Source organism: Podarcis vaucheri (genome assembly GCF_965113315.1).
Source record: "Podarcis vaucheri genome assembly, chromosome: 4".
Lineage (NCBI taxonomy): Eukaryota > Metazoa > Chordata > Lepidosauria > Squamata > Lacertidae > Podarcis > Podarcis vaucheri.
In genome coordinates this window covers 2964983-2980040 of record NC_138762.1, presented here as the reverse complement: position 1 = coordinate 2980040, position 15058 = coordinate 2964983, and the positions used below count along the sequence as shown (strand labels likewise).

The 15058-nt window shown below is 51.7% G+C and overlaps 4 protein-coding genes across 4 annotated transcripts in view; 3 read left to right on the top strand and 1 right to left on the bottom strand.

Annotated features, from left to right (window-relative positions):
• LOC309530282 (uncharacterized protein) overlaps nucleotides 1-15058 on the bottom strand; it is a 487095-nt gene that overhangs the window by 192478 nt on the left and 279559 nt on the right. The gene's annotated exons all lie outside the window — the stretch shown is intronic.
• LOC309530302 (uncharacterized protein) overlaps nucleotides 1-15058 on the top strand; it is a 218749-nt gene that overhangs the window by 38183 nt on the left and 165508 nt on the right. The gene's annotated exons all lie outside the window — the stretch shown is intronic.
• LOC309531548 (zinc finger protein 397-like) overlaps nucleotides 1-15058 on the top strand; it is a gene marked incomplete at its 3' end in the record, with an annotated part of 156039 nt that overhangs the window by 106681 nt on the left and 34300 nt on the right. The window lies entirely within an intron of this gene.
• Nucleotides 267-13849, top strand: LOC309530533 (olfactory receptor 52E4-like; the record flags this gene model as incomplete). The annotated part of the gene is made up of 3 exons (XM_082219560.1): nucleotides 267-378; nucleotides 630-957; nucleotides 12917-13849. 3 exons carry the CDS (start codon nucleotides 267-269, stop codon nucleotides 13425-13427), a joined length of 951 nt encoding a protein of 316 aa, XP_082075686.1. The 3' UTR covers nucleotides 13428-13849.

Genomic DNA, 15058 nt, shown 5'->3' with positions numbered 1-15058 from the left:
GAGAGCCGCCACCCCCACCAGCTTTGTCAGACTAAATTGGCCCAATGAATGGATGGGCGGGAGAGGAGGAGCAGACAGGAAAGGTCCTCATACAGCAGTGTGCAGGCTGCTTTTTGCATTTTCTTTGGTCGGACACAGGGACCTACACTCTGGCCAAATCCAGCTAGCAGGCACATCCCCTCCACACAAACACACAATTGTTTTCTTAACATGAAACAGGATTGCTAGGCAAGGGTCTATGTGTCTATGAGGAGCCATGGAGGAAAATGCTGGCATGTTTTCTTCTTCATGGCAGGGTCGCAGTGACCTGTTCTCTGGCTGGGTCCAGGAGGAGAATGCCCCTTTCGAATGCCACCCACTTTTATTCCCCCACCTTCAGTGTGGTGTAGTGGTTAAGAGCGGTAGTCACGTAATCTGGGAAACCGGGTTCGCGTCTCCGCTCCTCCACATGCAGCTGCTGGGTGACCTTGGGCCAGTCACACTTCTGTGAAGTCTCTCAGCCCCACTCACCTCACAGAGTGTTTGTTGTGGGGGAGGAAGGGAAAGGAGAATGTTAGCCGCTTTGAGACTCCTGAAGGGGAGTGAAAGGCGGGATATCAAATCCAAACTCTTCTTCTTCTTCTTCTTCATCCTGCTGGGGGTCCCGGGGCTGGAGGCGCTTCACTCCTGGATCTCCATCCCCTTCTGCCTTGGCTACCTGGTTGCTCTCGTGGGCAACTGCACCATCCTCTTCATCATCAAAACGGAAGCCAGCCTCCACCAGCCCATGTTCTACTTCCTCTCCGTCCTTCCGGCCATCGACCTGGGCCTCTCCACCTCCACTCTGCCCAAGACGCTGGCCATCTTCTGGTTTGGCCTTGGGGAGATCGGCCATGGGGCCTGCCTGGCTCAGATGTTCTTCATCCACAGCTTCACGGGGATGGAGTCTGTCGTGCTGCTAGCCATGGCCTTTGACATGTCGCCGGAAACCCCCCCCCAACTCACTGACACGTGTTACACAAGCACCACACTCACACACGCACACATCTCCCCTCCCTGACCCTGGAAATGTCCCTTTTAGAGGGCCATCCCTAAAGCCTTCCGTAAATAAGGAAGCGCTGGCTTGACAGCTTCCCGCCATAGCGCTCCACATAGTCCTATTTTTATTGCGAGTAGACCGACCGACCGAGCTCTGCTGTCAATCGGCGGCCGCCTCAGCCAATCAGTGTTACCGAACAGCGCCTCTTGCGGCGGCCACGCAGGTACTGCAGGCTACTGCCGCTCTCTTCCCTACCTTTGACAGCTCTTAATACAAAGTTTCCGGGTTAAATTGACCGTGACTGATTTAATCAAAATGTAGCAAGCCACTTCCTGAAGGCGAAAGTGCTTTGAACTTCAAGGACGATATTCTTTATAAATCCACTAAAAATCAACCGTACTTCGGATTTTCACCGGACCACTTTTATTCTACTGCATATTGCAAGGACTACCAAAGGGGGGTGACCTGATATCAAGCGGCCATAATCCCTTCACCGAGCAGTCACGTACTCTGTGTTCCTTCCTAGTATACGTGACAACCTTGATAACCATCGGTGATGGGCTCAGACAGAAGGCTATCAGGGACATAATGAACTGCATGTCATAGTGTATTCCGCGCAGACTCTTACAAAGGACTGTGACCGGATTCCCCTCAGGGGGCAGGAAACTTCGCCCTTTCCCTTTGTTCTTGAATATGACTCATGTAGGGAGGGGGAAGGAGGCTCCGGCCAGGTGTCAAGACACTCGAGTTACCTGTGCGGCTCCTCCCCAACTCCTCCTATTTTTAATATAATCATGATGTAAATATGATGTAATTCTGAGGGTGTAGCTAAGGGGATTAGCAACTAATAAAAGTTAGGGTCTCCCTTTGTTCGGGGCTTCCATCTTGCTTCACATTGTGGGCGGTGGGAGTCCTGTCGCGACAGTCTTTCTTAAATAAAGACCGAGCCTACTGGCTGCTGTTTTGCTCTGACTTGCTCTGGTCGGTGTCTTCATTTGCCCAAGAGGACCCTTGATTTTCCGTTAACAGTTGGCGACCGCGACTCAGGGACACTTGGTTCTCCTGTAAAGGTGAGAGGGGAGATAGAGGGGATCGGGCGCCACCGGCTACCTTAGCCCGGGGATCCTTTTCTTCCTCTCCCTGCCTCCTCTTTGCGGGCGGTAATCAACCGTCACCAGAAGCCCAACCAGAGAGAGCAAAGGCGAGGTAAAGCCGGCTAAGAAAAGATCCCGGGATCTGCGAGGGACATCAACGGACGTGAGTATGGTTCTGAAGAAAGTACATTGGGAGGAGGGTGGAAAATAACGTCTCCACAACAGCCAAATCTTTCTCCTTTATTTCCAACGTTGCATCTGCAAAATCTTGAGCCTCCTTTCCCTTTTCTCCCCGTTTTCCCTTTCGGAAGTATGGCCAGGAAAACGTGGTGCTTATTGTTTCTCTGACGTCCTTTTTCGGAGTCGGCCAAAGGCGTCCCTTACAAATCTCTCTCTCCTTTTCTCCCCGTTTTCCCTTTCGGAAGTGTGGCCAGGGAAGCGCGGTGCCTGTTATTTCTCTGACACCCCTTTCGGAGTCGTCCAGGGGTGCCCTTACAAATCTCTCTCCACCTTATCTGCCTGTGCAAATGAAGCCGCCCCTCCTGCCCGGCGACCTTTGTTAGGGATGACCCGGGTACATGAGAACGCAAGGTCATTTGCTTCCTTTCAAACCTTTGTTTTTCTCGGAGTCCGATCTGGCACTGCACTACGCAGGCGTCCAGTAGGGAAGCCGAATTTAGTTTAAAGGCTAGGCAGGGGGCTGTTGTGGAGGATAGAGGGGAGGTTCACAATTGGGGCCCCACACTAGGATTAGCATTGAAATGGTACCGTGGTTTAGGTTTCCGGGCAGAGACCCGTGGTTTAGGTTTCCGGGCAGAGACCCGTGGTTTAGGTTTCTGGGCAGAGACCCGTGGTTTAGGTTTCCGGGCAGAGACCCGTGGTTTAGGTTTCCGGGCAGAGACCCGTGGTTTAGGTTTCCGGGCAGAGACCCGTAGTTTAGGTTTCCGGGCAGAGACCCGTGGTTTAGGTTTCCGGGCAGAGACCTGTGGTTTAGGTTTCCGGGCAGCGACCCGTGGTTTAGATTTCCGTTCAGGCTCGAGGTTTGTGGTTCAGAAATAAGTAGAGATTCCACTAAGATAAGGACATTCCAACATACTGAAAGGATCTCTTTCTACCCCTTTCTTCCCAAACCCTCTTCCCTCTTCCCTTGTGTGTGTACGTTCATCCCTTTCTGCCTTTAGCGTTCTTCGCTAGCGAAACAACAACCTGATAGAGAAGAGAGAATGGGAGCCCAAGCTTCCAAACACTCAGACTGGACTCCTCCCGGCGACAAGGCTTCCGCGGAGCCTTTCCGCCACAGGGAGGACTCTGATACCCCTCTTCAATTCGTCCTCTTAAACTGGAAGGAACTGAAAGGGAGAAAGGGGCTCTCAAAGTCCAAGCTGAGGGACCTTTGTAACATCTCGTGGGTTGCTTTTACCCACCACCTAGAGCCAGCTTCTAGATGGCCATGCCACGGCTCTTTTAATCTTCAAAAAATGCAAGCACTTAAAACTTACCTGGCTGACGAGAGGCCCCGACAACTATACTACCTGAACGCCTTTGCCGAAGCCCGCGAATTATTTCAACGACAGCAAGCCCAAATCGTCCGCCAAATGGCTGTTTTAAAAACAAGTGGACCCCCCCCCATACGATGAGATTAGAGCTCAGGAGGAACAATTGGATCGAACCCTCGTCCCCTTCTACTACCCTGAACCCGAAGCACCCCGACAGCCAGGGCCCGGTGCGGGAGGCAGGACAGGAGCCAGAGGGGGAGGCACAGGACCGAGGGAGGACGTAGCAAACCCACCAGGCGTAGGACCAAGGGAGAATATAACGAACCCACCAGCCACAGCCACTGCCCCTCCCCAAAGCACACCTAACACACTGCCGTCCGATCCTTCCTCAAGCGCATCGAACTCGGCAGAGAACCAGGCAGACTTGGACCTTGGGCCTTTGCTCAGTGGGCAGCTCCTAACTGAAGGAAGAGAGGGACCTGTTTCCAGTAGGACCAGAAACAGGGACAATCTGCTAAACGGAGAAATAGAAGGTGCCTTTCCACTGCGTGCATTACCTATACCTCCCGTCAGAGCAGGAGACCCTCCCCGTATGGTTTTTACTCACCAGCCCTTCCTTACCTCTGACCTAATGAACTGGTCCGATAAGATGCCCTCTCTACGAGACGACCCAGACAAATGCCACCGCCAAGTGGCTACCATCTTCTCCACTCACAACCCCACATGGGCGGATGTGCACATGTTGTTGGGAGCCCTCTTTAATGAGGCAGAGAAGAGGGAGATCTTAGCAAAGGCGGGAGAAGCCCTCAGCCGGGAAGGATACCAGCCAAACTGTCCCACCTCAATGACCCCACTGACCACTCAGATGTTACTTAACGACCCTGACTGGAACTATAACACTACCGATGGCCAATGGGGTCTAAAAATTTTCAAGAAGGCCATCCTAGATGGCATTAAAGCTGCAGGACAGCGAACTGTAAACTGGACCAAAGTCCAAGCGGTCCTTCAGGGACCTGACGAACATCCCTCTGACTACTATTCATGGCTAGTCTCCGCTATTAAGACCTGGGGTGGAATAGACCCGGAGAGCCCACAGCACGAAGTGATAGTCAAAGGTTTTTTTAAAGATCAAGCCACCGCCGACATCCGAAAGGCATTAAATTCACATCTCGGATACGATGGTAAAACCATAAACGAAATTCTTTCCATCGCAAAGTCCGTTTTTAACTCGAGGGATGAGAGGAAGAAGAAAGACCAAAAACCCGACCCTCCCCGAGTATTAGCTTATGCGGCCGCGGTTCCCACCTTCAAAGAAAAATTTAAATCAGGCGCACCGGAATTACAGGACGAACGCGTCTGTTTCCACTGTGAGGAAGTCGGGCACATAAAAAGATACTGTCCTCTTCTGACTAGGAGGTCTGAATATAAAAATCCTAAACCATACAGGCCAGAATACAAAGAAGGTGCATATCCTAGGAGTAGGGAACCAATCTCTTCCTACGATGCGAACCGATCCCCAGCCCAAATACAACCCCGTGCGGGACCTCCGCAACCGCGGCCCCGAAACCTACCCTACGGCGCCACTAACCCCTTTAGCCAAGGGAACCATCCTACAAACCCAACCCACGAAATGGTGATGGAAGAATATCAAGAACATTGACAATTAAAAGCAGATCCCGCCTCTTTCTCATTTCTCTGCCCAGTTTGGCAATTATCCTCAACAGACCCCATATGCACCATGCAAATCGATGGACAGTCCTATGACTGTCTCTTGGACACTGGGGCCACTTACTCCACCCTCACTAACAGCCATTTAACCCCAGGAGAAGAAACCAAAACCGTAATGGGGCTCGATGGGATCCCCCGAAATTGCCCTTTATCCAAACCTGCAAAGGTCTCCGTCGGACCGTTATCAGTTAAACATACTTTCCTATTGACCTCCAGCCCAGTCAACCTTCTCGGTAGGGATCTGCTATGTAAACTAAATGCTACTATTCAATGCGGCCAGGAAGGAATTTACTTACATATGCCAAATGACTCCATATTCAACTTCCAAGGAGTCCTGCAAGAAGCTAGCAACAAACCCATTGATCTTCCTCCTGAACTTCTGAATAGTGTCCCTTCTTGGCTATGGGGAACTGAATCGACCTCTGTAGGACTTCTAAAGTCTGCAACCCCAGTAAAAGTCAACTATAGGAAAGACCTGCCCTTTCCCTGTACTAAACAATATCCCCTACCTCCCGAAGCAATCGACGGTCTCACTCCGATGATCGATGAATTTCTAAAAATGGGAATTCTAGTTCCCTGTGCCTCACCATGTAATACCCCCCCTACTTCCAGTCAAAAAGCCGAATACCAACCCCGTAAAATGGCGCTTGGTGCAAGACCTTCGATTGATTAATTCCTTCGTTATTCCCAGACACGCCGTGGTGGCGAACCCACACCACCTTTTAAGCACCATCCCGGAGGGAACTGTAGTTTATTCCGTAATAGATCTGTGCTCCGCTTTCTTCAGTATCCCCGTGGATCCAGAAAGTCAGTTTCTCTTCGCCTTTACCTGGCAAACAGGCCAATTAACGTGGACCCGGTTACCCCAGGGATATGTAGAGTCCCCAGCAATTTTCTCCTCCATATTACACCAAGATCTCCTTGATGTGAACCTTCCGGGTGGCTCCGCCATCAGACTTTACGTAGATGATATCTTACTCTGCGGGCGAGATTTGGAATCCTGTAAATCAGATACTATAACTCTCCTGACAATATTAGCACATAAAGGCCACAAAGTATCCCCAAAGAAGATACAATACTGCCAAAAGGAGGTAAAATATCTTGGCCACATCCTCGGACAAGGTACCCGTGCCCTCACCACCGATAGGATCGAGGCCATTACAAGACTGCCCCTTCCAAAAACCAAGAGACAACTCAGGGGTTTCATTGGAATGAGTGGATTTTGCCGAGCATGGATCCCCCGTTATGGCGAGTTCACTCGGCCCCTCACTGCAATGACGCACGATAGCGCCCCAGATCAATTGCAATGGACTGCAGAGGCACTCGAAGCCTTTGAATGCATCAAACGGGAATTAAGGTCCTCGCCCGCTCTTGGACTCCCAGACTATAGGCTGCCCTTCTCCTTATTTGTCCACGAAAATAAAGGGGTAGCCTCAGGCGTCCTTACACAACCTTTTCAGGGAAGGAATAGACCCGTGGCGTACTACAGCCTTCAACTAGACACCACGATAATGGGGACTGTTGGATGCCTTAGAGCAGTGTTTCCCAACCGGTGTTCCGCGGCACACTAGTGTGCCGTGAGACACCGGCTGGTGTGCCGTGGGAGGGAGGCGGGCGAGTCGGGCGGCGAGAGGCGGCGGCGGCGGCGAGGATCCGCGTCGAGCCGGGGGCGGCTCCGCGGTGGTGGTGCCGAGCGGCGGGGCAGCGCGCGCAAAAGGGAGGAGCGCGAGACAGCGGAGGAGGAGGAGGCCGGCATGTCCGGGCAGCAGCAGCAACAGCAGCAGCAGCAACTCCCGGCGACGGCTCCTCCTCCGCCCGCTATCACCGCCACCACCACAACAGCCGCCGCCGCCTCAGCTGCCGCCGTCCCTCGCTCTGCTGCCTCCTCCCACCCCGGCAAGGGGAAGGGAAAAAACGTTCATTTTTGTGCGTCCCTCCCGGCGTGACGCTGCGCGCTGACGTCACGGGGCGGGGCTTTAATGGTGGTGTGCCGCGAGATTTTTTCCCGGCAAACAGGTGTGCCGTAGCCCCAAAACGTTTGGGAAACACTGCCTTAGAGCAGTAGCAGCTGCAGCACTACTCCTAGAAAAGGCTCAAGAAACTGTACTTGGACATGAGTTAACCTTAAACGTCCCCCACGCTGTCGCTACCCTTCTCAGCTTGCAAGGGTGCCAACGCTTCACGATACAAAGACTCAACAAATACGAAGCCATCCTCCTCAGTCCGTCTAATGTTACCATAAAGAGGGTGAATTCCTTAAATCCCGCAACCCTCCTTCCCCTCCCTGATGACGGCACCCCACACCATGACTGCAGCCAAGTAGTACGACATGCAGAGAAACCACGAGAAGACCTTGACTATGTCCCTTTAGATAACCCCCACTTAGTACTGTACACGGACGGAAGTTCAAAAATAGTAGGAGGAGAGCGAAAGAGCGGATATGCGGTTGTTAGTGACACAGATATCTTGGAAGCGCGTCCTGTTCACGCCAAGTATAGTGCACAAGCAGCCGAACTCATCGCTTTAATTCGAGCATGTGAGTTAGCGGCAGGAAAAAGAGTCACAATCTACACAGACTCCAAATACTGCTTCGGTTTAGTTCATGCCACGGGACAAATCTGGCTGCAGAAAGGCTTTCTAACTGCTGCGGGCACTAAGATCGCCCATGCACCCCTAGTACAGCGCCTAATGGACTCCATACACCTCCCTGAGGAAATAGCGGTAGTCCACTGTAAAGCTCACACCAAGGGGAAAGACCCAATATCCACAGGGAACCGCTGCGCAGATCACATGGCACAGGAAGCAGCCCTCCAACCACTGTCTTCAGATAATGAATTCCAGGGACCCCAAGTTCCCTCTGACGTAGATTTTGACCTGATGTATAAAACCGCCACCCCTGAAGAAAGGAAAGGGTGGGAGGAACACGGAGCCGTCCTTGAGAATGGCATCTGGTACCTTCCCGACAAGAGACTTATAATGCCCAGATTATGGGTGCCCAAACACGTAAGAATTTTGCATCGGTGTACCCACTGGGGAAGGGACAAGCTTATAGACTCAGTACAACGCTGCTGGTATGCCCCTGGACTAGCCCTTGCCGCGAAGACGGCAGTTAAGAACTGTCACACTTGTCAAACATTTAATCCCAAGCATACAGCCAGAAGCCCACCCGGGGCCAGACCATGGGCTTTTGTACCTTTTGAAAGTCTTCAAGTGGATTTCATAGACTTGCCCCCCTGTCAAGGTTACAAGCATGCCCTTGTCATCATTGATCAATTGACCGGATGGGTGGAATGCCTCCCAGCTCGCCGAGCTAATGCCCAAACAGTTGCAAAGACTCTATTGCACGAAATAATACCACGCTTCGGGGTACCGAGACATATAGACAGCGACAGGGGCTCCCATTTCACCTCAGAGATAGTTCAGCAAGTCGCCAAATCCCTAGGGATCAAATGGAAACTGCACACCCCATACCATCCCCCATCCTCAGGCCAGGTTGAAAGAATGAATCAACAGCTGAAGTCACAACTAGGGAAGCTCTGTAAAGACACCGGAATCAAGTGGATTAACGCTCTCCCCTAGTTCTACATAATCTCAGGGCTTGTCCCCGGGGAAACTTAAACCTATCCCCCTATGAAATACTCTTTGGTAGACCCTCCCCGGTATATAATACCCAATTTCCAACTTCCGAGTTAGAGGTAGGCGAGTCAGAATTGACACAATATGTGATACATCTACAGAGGCAACTCATTCATCTCCACAGATATGCTGCCTCAAGCCAAAACATCCCTCTAGATGAAAACATTCACTCGTACCAACCAGGGGACTGGATATTAGCAAAAACATATCACAAGGTACCCCTACAGCCCACCTGGGAGGGCCCCTACCAAGTACTTTTAACCACTCCAACTTCTATTAAGGTAGCGGAAAAGACTGCCTGGTTGCATCATACCCGCTGCAAGCCGGCTTTACCACCCGAACCCACACCAGACGAGTCACCCTACCACGTCCCACGCCAACCAGCAGACGACGACAGCTACAACGACCAGAAACAACAGACCGGACCAGATCGGGGCACGAATCAAGCCCAACAGACCGGACCAGATCGGGGCACGAATCGAGCCCAACAGACCGGACCAGATCGGGGCACGAATCGAGCCCAACAGACCGGACCAGATCGGGGCACGAATCGGGCCCAACAGACCGGACCTGACTCACCTCACACGTCAACGCTTTGGTCCTCCGAACTCATCACTGCAACTAATCCAAAAGGTCAACCCCCCATCCGTCTGAAACTCCGGAAAGCTACACCATCTCATCGCTCCCCATTTGACAGCTCTGCAGCTTGACAGCTCCACACCATCTCATCGCTCCCCATTGGACGATGACCACCGCCATACCGACCATGCTCCTCCTTCAACTCACCGCCGCTACGATCACACATTCCTATTGCCCTGGATTACAAACTGAATACAAACACCTAGACTATGGGATTGTCGACATGGTGAAACAAGGAACATTAGACCGCCTTGGAGATTTTGAATTCTGCCTGCCAGAGACCCGCGTGCTCCTCCGACATTCCATCTCACCTATCCTCGCCGCACACCAAACCTGGGAACTTTTTGTTCGCTCACCATCGTTCACACCTCTAGGGAAACTCGTCCTCACCAGAGACGGCCCCTGGAACCGTGCTCATTGCCTCAATGGCTCTTACGTGCTTTTTTCTGACGGTACACCTAAACAAGCACTGAACTGGACTGTCCTCGACAACGGTGGCGGAGAGTCAGTTTATACTGACCAGAACCACCCCACAGATCGGTTGATCCACGGATTTTACTGCCAAAGGGTAGATTCCACCCCCCGCCAAACCATTTTACAAGGCATCTGCCTCCGAAGGTACTGCTGCATCTGGGATATTGGATTAGCCTCCAATTGGGACGGCAAGGCATACCTAGAAGGATGGCATTACTCCGTACCTCCAACAACAGAATGGGACACCACCGGCCCCCAGAGATGTGGAGGCCTTGCCACAAACTTAACCTACCTGTTGCGCCAAGACCCCCTTCACCCGGCGGGCACTGCACCTCGACAAAGGGGGGAACTGTCAACGTCCCAAGACCCCAACAACAACTACCTCTTGTCCACCTGGCATTCCAACACCTATGTAAAACTGATCTCCCAAATTGCAAAACGAACAACCGCCAACGAATGCTGGATCTGCGCCAACGCTCCTTCACACCTCCACAGTGGCATACCATTCCTTGGAGTGCCCCTCACTTTAGAACAACACCTTTCCGCTGATGTACGGTCCTGGAACCTGACCGCTGTGAATTTAACCCACCAGTACATCTACCTGACCGGACCCACAACAGGCGACCTCTGCCGGAAATTCAGTGGCAACGACAAAGTTATCGGCGAGAGCACCTGTAAGTACACCCTTGATATTACCTTAAGCGGCAGGATTACCCTATGGCACCAAGGCAAACCCTCCACCCACCCTGCCCTATTGTCCGCATGGAAACGTGTGATGAACTTGCCTGACCCCTGGGACCCTTCCCCGATTTCCCAGTGCTTCTTCCGCACCTTCCATACTGGGCACATAGACTCGTGCCTGCAGGGGCTGTTCTGGATTTGCGGCCACCGCGGCTATACATGGTCCAGCCCCCACTCCCGTGGCACCTGTTACCTTGGACTAATTTTACCTGGGGTCCGTGTTACCCAAGAACTCCCCCCCGGAAAGAGGCGCAACAAGAGAGCGAAAAATTTGGCAGAACTCTCCGATGTTGCAGCCAACGGGGAAACTTACGGCCGGGCCCTCTTTCCCGCATATGGGGCCGGCTCCAACCACGTCGATATCCTCAAGCTGACCGACATACTGCTAAACTTTATGGAAGAATCCAACGCAGCTACCCAATCCATCTTAACTGAATTAACAGAGGTCAGGCAGAATTCGATCCAGAACCGCCTTGCTTTGGACTACGTACTCGCCTCAACTGGAGGGGTTTGTGCCTTCATAGGAACCGAATGCTGCACGCACGTCACTGACCAGACCTTGAACATCACAGGACACCTTAATAACATCTACAAACTGACCGATAAACTTAGGGATATCCAACATGAAGGTCTGTCGGACACTCAATTCTGGAACTGGCTACCTGGGTCGACTTGGATAAAACAACTTCTGGGGAACGGCCTCTTAATATTGATCACTGTTGCCATCTGCGTTGTTTTCTTCTGCTGCATGATCCACTGCTTCCCGATGTGCTGTCAAACTTGCGGCTCTTGCCTTCCTATCCTACGTCCGCGATCGACCACCATCCACCGACCACCGACATCAGAAATCCAGTCAACTCCCATCGAGATGGGACCCTTGCACCACCTCCGGACCCTGGACTCTAGGTATGACATGTCAAGCCTCTATTGATTATGCGGAGAAAAGGATTGCGCGGTTTCCCTACCTTCGCAATCTTATCTCCGAAGGGGGGAACTGTCGCCGGAAACCCCCCCCAACTCACTGACACGTGTTACACAAGCACCACACTCACACACGCACACATCTCCCCTCCCTGACCCTGGAAATGTCCCTTTTAGAGGGCCATCCCTAAAGCCTTCCGTAAATAAGGAAGCGCTGGCTTGACAGCTTCCCGCCATAGCGCTCCACATAGTCCTATTTTTATTGCGAGGAGACCGACCGACCGAGCTCTGCTGTCAATCGGCGGCCGCCTCAGCCAATCAGTGTTACCGAACAGCGCCTCTTGCGGCGGCCACGCAGGTACTGCAGGCTACTGCCGCTCTCTTCCCTACCTTTGACAGCTCTTAATACAAAGTTTCCGGGTTAAATTGACCGTGACTGATTTAATCAAAATGTAGCAAGCCACTTCCTGAAGGCGAAAGTGCTTTGAACTTCAAGGACGATATTCTTTATAAATCCACTAAAAATCAACCGTACTTCGGATTTTCACCGGACCACTTTTATTCTACTGCATATTGCAAGGACTACCAAAGGGGGGGTGACCTGATATCAAGCGGCCATAATCCCTTCACCGAGCAGTCACGTACTCTGTGTTCCTTCCTAGTATACGTGACAACCTTGATAGCCATCGGTGATGGGCTCAGACAGAAGGCTATCAGGGACATAATGAACTGCATGTCATAGTGTATTCCGCGCGGACTCTTACAAAGGACTGTGACCGGATTCCCCTCAGGGGGCAGGAAACTTCACCCTTTCCCTTTGTTCTTGAATATGACTCATGTAGGGAGGGGGAAGGAGGCTCCGGCCAGGTGTCAAGACACTCGAGTTACCTGTGCGGCTCCTCCCCAACTCCTCCTATTTTTAATATAATCATGATGTAAATATGATGTAATTCTGAGGGTGTAGCTAAGGGGATTAGCAACTAATAAAAGTTAGGGTCTCCCTTTGTTCGGGGCTTCCATCTTGCTTCACATCGTGGGCGGTGGGAGTCCTGTCGCGACAGTCTTTCTTAAATAAAGACCGAGCCTACTGGCTGCTGTTTTGCTCTGACTTGCTCTGGTCGGTGTCTTCATTTGCCCAAGAGGACCCTTGATTTTCCGTTAACAGACAGGTATGTGGCCATCTGTGACCCTCTGAGATACACCACCATCTTGACCAAGGCAAGGGTAGCCTGGATGTGTCCTTCCGTTGTGCCGAGGACATTCCTATTTGTGCTGCCCATTGCCCTGTTGACTCTCTGCCTGCCCTTTTGCAGCGATCACGTCATCCTTGCCCACACCTACTGTGAGCACATGGGCATCGCCAAGCTGGCCTGTGCTGACATCCGGATCAATATGATTTATGGCTTGTTCACTATTACCATCCTCATGCTTGATGTGGTCTTCATTCTTTTGTCCTATGTGCTGATCTTGCGGTCTGTTTTCCGGCTCCCCTCCAAAGAGGCCCGGCTCAAATCCTTGGGCACTTGTGGCTCTCATGTTGCAGTCATTTTTGTCTTCTACACTCCTGCCTTCTTCTCCCTTCTCACCCACCGCTTCGGACGCAACATCCCCCATTGTGCACATATCCTCATTGCCAATCTCTACCTCATTTTGCCCCCGGTGCTCAACCCCGTCATTTAGGGCATCCGGACCCGGGAGCTGCGCAGGAGGATCCTGCAGTTCTTGTTCTCCAAAAGGGCGCCTTTGTCCAATGTCTCCTGATTATCCTGCCTTGCAGGGGGTTGGACTAGATGACCCCCAGGGTCCCTCCCTACTCTACGATTCTATTTTGCATTCCTACAATCTGTTGAGTGGGAATTCAGATATATAACATGCTCTACGTAATCCGAAGACTCCCTGGAGAAGACACTGATGCTGGGAAAGATGGAGGGCACAAGGAGAAGGGGGCGACAGAGGACGAGATGGTTGGATAGTGTTTTCGAGGTTACCAGCATGAGTTTGACCAAACTGTGGGAGGTAGTGGAGGACAGAGGTGCCTGGCGTGCTCTGGTCCATGGGGTCACGAAGAGTCGGACACGACTAAACGACTAAACAACAACAACGTAATCCGAGTGTTTTGTAAGGCTGGGAGAGAAACCCAGAGAGCAGCTGCTGCCAATCAGTGTAGGCCATCCTGAGGTAGATGGGTCAACGGTCTGATTCAGAACTCTGCAGTTCTTTGATCCTGGCAAGCTGGACTCTGGCCCAATTCACTCCAGTGCAATTTGGGGCAGCGGATCAGGAGGGGCAAGAACTTTTCAACAATGTGCATCAGAATTGTAGTTGTTGTTGCTGTTGTTGTCCTGCCTTTCTCTCTGACAGGGGCTCAGGGCACAGAAATGGCTCCTCTTTCTTGAAGGGCCCCACAGACCTCACAAGACACCCGAGAAGATCCCCTTGCTGCTTTTTTCATAAATCAGCAACAGAGGTTGCATTTCCTTATTTACAGGAGGGCTGTTGCTAAAGCACATGACATGCTCTTCACGCTTAGTTATGTATTAGGAACACAGGCACAAATTATTGTGTGTGTGTGTGCATAGAATCATAGAATAGAATAATAGAATCATAGAGTTGGAAGAGACCACAGGGGCCATCGAGTCCAACCCCCTGCCAAGCAGGAAACACCATCAGAGCACTCCTGACATATGGTTGTCAAGCCTCTGCTTAAAGACCTCCAAAGAAGGAGACTCCACCACACTCCTTGGCAGCAAATTCCACTGCCGAACAGCTCTTACTGTCAGGAAGTTCTTCCTAATGTTTAGGTGGAATCTTCTTTCTTGTAGTTTGGATCCATTGCTCCGTATCCGCTTCTCTGGAGCAGCAGAAAACAACCTTTCTCCCTCCTCTATGTGACATCCTTTTATATATTTGAACATGGCTATCATATCACCCCTTAACCTCCTCTTCTCCAGGCTAAACATGCCCAGCTCCCTTAGCCGTTCCTCATAAGGCATCGTTTCCAGGCCTTTGACCATTTTGGTTGCCCTCCTCTGGACACGTTCCAGTTTGTCAGTGTCCTTCTTGAACTCTGGTGCCCAGAACTGGACACAGTACTCCAGGTGAGGTCTGACCAGAGCAGAATACAGTGGCACTATTACTTCCCTTGATCTAGATGCTATACTCCTATTGATGCAGCCCAGAATTGCATTGGCTTTTTTAGCTGCCGCGTCACACTGTTGGCTCATGTCAAGTTTGTGGTCAACCAAGACTCCTAGATCCTTTCTACATGTACTGCTCTCAAGCCAGGTGTCACCCATCTTGTATTTGTGCCT